At 37.0% G+C, this 5,066-nt stretch overlaps 1 protein-coding gene across 1 annotated transcript in view; it reads right to left on the bottom strand.

Annotated features, from left to right (window-relative positions):
• Positions 1-5,066, bottom strand: part of LOC103463020 (C-myc promoter-binding protein-like) — a 63,390-nt gene that overhangs the window by 17,430 nt on the left and 40,894 nt on the right. Inside the window, exons 15-18 of the mRNA XM_017303889.1 lie at positions 4,906-5,038; positions 4,259-4,465; positions 4,059-4,187; positions 1,530-1,674 (exon numbers count right to left, since the gene is read on the bottom strand). Coding sequence (XP_017159378.1) covers positions 1,530-1,674; positions 4,059-4,187; positions 4,259-4,465; positions 4,906-5,038 — 614 coding nt within the window. The remainder of the gene's footprint in view (positions 1-1,529; positions 1,675-4,058; positions 4,188-4,258; positions 4,466-4,905; positions 5,039-5,066) is intronic.

The following is a 5,066-nucleotide window of genomic DNA, read 5'->3' as shown; positions in this document are numbered from 1 at the left end:
GCGGTTGGATGAACAGGCGGTTGGATGAAGCGGTTGGATGAACAGGCGGTTGGATGAAGCGGTTGGATGAGGCGGTTGGATGAGGCGGTTGGATGTCTCTTCATCCTCCAGAATCGAGCCTGAAGCTTCGGCTCTTTTATGAAAATGTTTGTAATGAACTTTGACCAGCAGCTCAGAGTAACGAGGAAAAATCTCAGGTTGGTGTTTAACTGGAGCCACTGGTCGAGTCCGGCCGGATCAGAACCGGACTCGGGTCAGAACCCACAGTGCGGCTGGTAACTGGGAGGTTCTTAAAAAAGCAGGGATTAGCAGGCTGGGATTATCATGCGGAGGAAGAACGGCCACAACAGACGCTTCACGGATTAACATCCAGCAGGCTTTTAATTAATCCGTTTTAATTATGTGTTGGTTCATTTATTTAACTTTTGCTATAAAGATTGTATATTTTGCAAATATAAAAAAAAATCTACATTTATTTATAGTTTATTTTGACATATTTAATTAAGTAAAAAAGATAAAAATTAAATTTTTCACAATTAAAAATTCAAAAAAATATTTGAGATTATTCTACATGCATTTATTATTTAATGAATTTAATATATGAATTAGATATTTTTCAAATATAAAAAAGAAAAAATATTGAAGTTTTTATATATAAACATTTTTTTTGTTTATTTATAGTTTATTTTAACATGTAAAACCAGACAAACATCTTTTATAAAATGTTTTTAAAAAAATATGTTGGATTATTTAACAAACATTTATGTTGCATTTATTGAATTCAATATTTAAATTAACTAAATAAAAGAAAAGTGCATATTAATCATTAGTTAAGCCTAACAGTAGGTTTTTAAAATTAATTTTTTAAAATTTACTTAAATTAATTAAAAAAGCTAAAGAAGAAGAAAAAACGAAAAACCTAAAATTAAAAACAAATAAATTGCGTCTTAAACGTCACACTCTACAACAATATAACTTTCTTGGCTCTTTGATCATCTTAAAATTTCCCAGAAATATGGAAAAAAGTGAATACATTTTCTCTAAATTGATCAAAATTTTGTCTCAGATTTCTTTTTTTTTTTTTTCAGACATTAAATGCCTCACAGTCTGAAAAATGCTGCTCGGAGTCACATCACAGGTCAGAAATCCAAACCGCAGGGATAATTTACTTATAAGGTGTGGTTATGTGGAGTATTCATGAGCAGTCATTATCTAACCGCAACAGCAATCAGAGCAATTTCAGTTTGGAAAATCAGGAAGAAATTTTAACGGAGAAATCAGGCTAAAAGTTAATCAAAGGGGCAGAGCGTTAATTTAAAAAGCAAAAATTCTAGATTTTTACAGTGCGATCTGAGCTGTTGAATATGTTTGGATTTTAATAACAATCAAATATTTCAGACAACTTAAATATTTGACCTGCTGATCATTTGAAATGGAACAGTATTTTTACTGTCTGGCCGGCGTTTTCCTGTGGATATGAGACGTTGTCGGTTGCCGTTGGCAACGTTTACTGGTTGGTTAGCGATTACCTGACAGCGGGCTCTGGGTGAGCGGCGGTCCGTGTCGGCGCAGAGCTCGTTTGAACTGAGCCACACCCAGAATCACGTTCCTCAGCTTCATCCACAGGAAGTATCCTCCTCTGGTGCTGGAGGGCCACGTGCTCTCCAGCACCGCCTACACACAAAACACAGGACAGGAAAGTTTGGTGGAGGGAAAAAATACTGGATATGTTTTATGAATCTATCATAAAAYATATTTTTTTCCAAAGAAAAAAAATTTAAAATTTTGATTTTTGAGAATAAATGTTACCATAAAATGTCACCAGAACATTGTGAGGGATTTAAATTGGGCCTAATTCATTATTGACCAAGTATGGCTGAAATGATTAATCAGATTAATCGTGATTAATTGATAATTGAAATAATCAGATTATCTTTGGGCAGCAGAAAGAGCCGAGTTTTAGAAGTATTTTTTTAAGCTGCAGATTCATCCTTTGCTTAAATGATGAAGAGTTCACTAAAGGAATGCTGCGGTTGAATTTTAGGAAACAAAATGTTTATTTTCCAATTTAAAAAAAAAAGTTTTTGTTTATTTTAATATTTTACTGCATTTCTAATATTCTATGAAAATATAAATGAAAAATCTGCAGAATGTTCTAAGATTTTTATCCGATTAATCAATAAATGATAATTAAAGTAATCGTTACTGTAGCTTTACTGCAGTAATTCACAGAAATGAAGAAAAAATTAACCAACTGAAGAAAACTTTCATATTTCCAGTTAAAATAAATAAAGTTTTATTTTAACTGGAAATATAAGTGAAACTGAAACATTTTACTAAACTAGCTGTTCAAACATTCAACATTTAGTTTTCAAATTAAATCTAAATATTTTTCATGTGAAAATCTGCGCCACATTGTAATTATATCTCTTGTTTCTCGAGTTGCTGCAGCCGTTTGGACCGGACCGGGTTTGTCTGCAGAGTGTGATGATGTTCTGGTGCTAAGATCTCACTGATTATCGCTTCGCAGCCATTTGTTCTGCTAGTGCTAGCCTCATAATCAGGGGTCAAACGCTTCACTAATCAACACATCCGCACCTCGAAGGGGGCAAGAAGATGCAAGGAGACATTTCTGAAAAGAAAATTAAGATATTAAGATGTTTGTTGTATAAAAAAATCTCCATATTGGTCATTATTTTGCAGCAGTTTATGCTGAACATGGCTGATCCAACTCTTCCTGCTGTGGCCTCGTCTTCCTGACGGATCGCAGAGGCGCGATTCATCCGGACACGAATGAGTGATGACACAAGACTGATCAACCTTGGAGGGAAACTGTGGTGCATTCTGGGTAACCAGGGTGGAGTGATTCAATAATCTGAACATGATTAATAATGAATTATCGATCAACATCAAGGCTGAAGTCGTCTGACTACTTGTTCTACGAGTTCAATCCGTTACTCCTTTAACTTCCACTTTTTATGAAGCAACTTTTATTCCTGTCGAACTTTCAGACTCAGGTTTTCCCACACTCAAATTTTCAGTAAGGCTGAAACGATTAATTGGATTAATCATGATTAATTGTGATAAATCGATTATTGAAATAATCACCAACTGCAGAATACAGACTCAAAAAGGCCATTTGAAGAAAGAAAAACATGTTCAGAGCAGCAATTAAACCCAAAGTAGAAAAATTATGGATAAGATATAAAACACCTCAGCCTGTAAATGTGTTTTAGCCAAAACGTCTCACTTTTAGTCTCACATTTAAAGAATTAAAAAAAGTCACATTAGTGTTTGAATAATTTTGAAATGGCTCATTTTCCAGACACCAAATATTGTCAAAAACGGGCTGGGATGTTTTTTCTTAAACACTTTTTTTAAAAAGCCGTTTGTGTTAGAAATGTGCCGATCCACTTTGTTCATTTCCAATACCAATATCTGAGTTTTATTATCGGCCGATACCGATCAGATACTGAATTTACGTAAAACATTTCTTTATTTTTTTTAAACACTAACATATGTACTGAATTGGAAATGTATTTGTTAACTCTATCAGTATAACTCACTTTAATACACAAATAAATTCACAAGTTTGGCCAAATATGGAAAAAACAATTTTAATTTGTTCAGTGAGTGAAATTAGGAGAATAACAGCAAACTTAAAATAAATAATAAAGAAATTGAGAAAAACTTTAGGTCGACTAATTTGGTCAAACATAGAAATAAACAGCAACAAACTTTATTTCAAAAGTTTCAAAAAGTGCAGTTAGGAATAATACATGTAATGTGACATAAATAATAAATCATCAAAGCACAAAGCATAGAATTAAACTGAATAGATCTGCCTTTATCGTTTGGGAGCATTGACATCGATACCCAATCTAATTCTTTTAGATATCGGGACCAATACAGATATTAATATCGGATCAGTGCATCTCTAGTAGAAACCCAATTGGAAGTAAAAAACGTGCAAAATGTGAATTTTCTGTAATCTTTAAAGTTTGTTTYATCAGATCAGCTGTTTGCGTTTCTGCCGGTGAACATTTTGGTGAACATACCTTGTTGTAGTATCCGTAGGTGATGGCGTTGGGGTGAACGCCGGCCTTCTTCATCTCAAACAGGACTCTGACCGCCAGGACCGGCTGGCCGTACTGCCCACACAGCTGCATCAGGACCCGGTAGCACACCTGCAGGGAAACCTGTGTGACCGCTTTGCTCCGACGGAGCTGATTGGCYGAACAGGAAACGGCTCGTCTACCTCGTCGGGCGGCTGCAGCTTCTTCGCCTGCATCTTCCTGAGGACGTCGTAGGCGGTGCGCAGCGCCCGCACCTTGGAGTGGCACACCTTGACGTACGCCGGCAGGCAGATGAACCACAAGCCGTAGCAGTGGCGCAGCAGGCACTTGGACCACAGCTGGGGGATGGACGAATACTTCTTGGCGATCTTCTGCGCTGATTTGATCTCCTGGGGGTGAAAACCAGGAAGCATGAAGAGCTCCAAGCTGATGTGGTAGATGGTCGTGTTGCCTTCAGAACCAGCAGATGACTGGGCGACCCAACTGGCTGCTGATCTCCCTGTTGCTGGAGAACCTTCTCCTACCACACTTTTTCCTTCCACTCARCTTTCTATGAATATGATATAGCTTTTCCATAATATTCAGATTATGTGRGACACTGATTTTAGGTTTTCATTCACTGCACTGTAAAAATACAAAATCTTACCCAGTATTCTTGTCTGGTTTCTAGTGCAAATACCTTATTATACTAGAAACTTTGTGAAATAAATGACACAAAAAATTTTTTTAGGTGTACCTGGAAGAGATTTTACAAGCTATAATCACAGCAAACGCCTCTTCTTCCAGATTAAACTGTCTTTAGAGCARAAAGTAGGTTACTGCTGCTCACCTGTTTGGTGCGTCTGAACATGGGGGCGGGGCTTGTGGGGCAGCTGTGCCTGGCAGCGAGGCGGGAGGAGGGAGTCCGCAGGCCCTCCACCGGGTCGAACAGCTCCAGAGTTAACACCGGGAAACCGTCATATCTGCAGGACCACAACACGTCAAACAATC

This window comes from Poecilia reticulata, linkage group LG3, assembly GCF_000633615.1.
Source record: "Poecilia reticulata strain Guanapo linkage group LG3, Guppy_female_1.0+MT, whole genome shotgun sequence".
Classification (NCBI taxonomy): domain Eukaryota; kingdom Metazoa; phylum Chordata; class Actinopteri; order Cyprinodontiformes; family Poeciliidae; genus Poecilia; species Poecilia reticulata.
The sequence above is the reverse complement of the archived record's forward strand: the minus strand, read 5'-3'. Positions and strand labels throughout refer to the sequence as shown.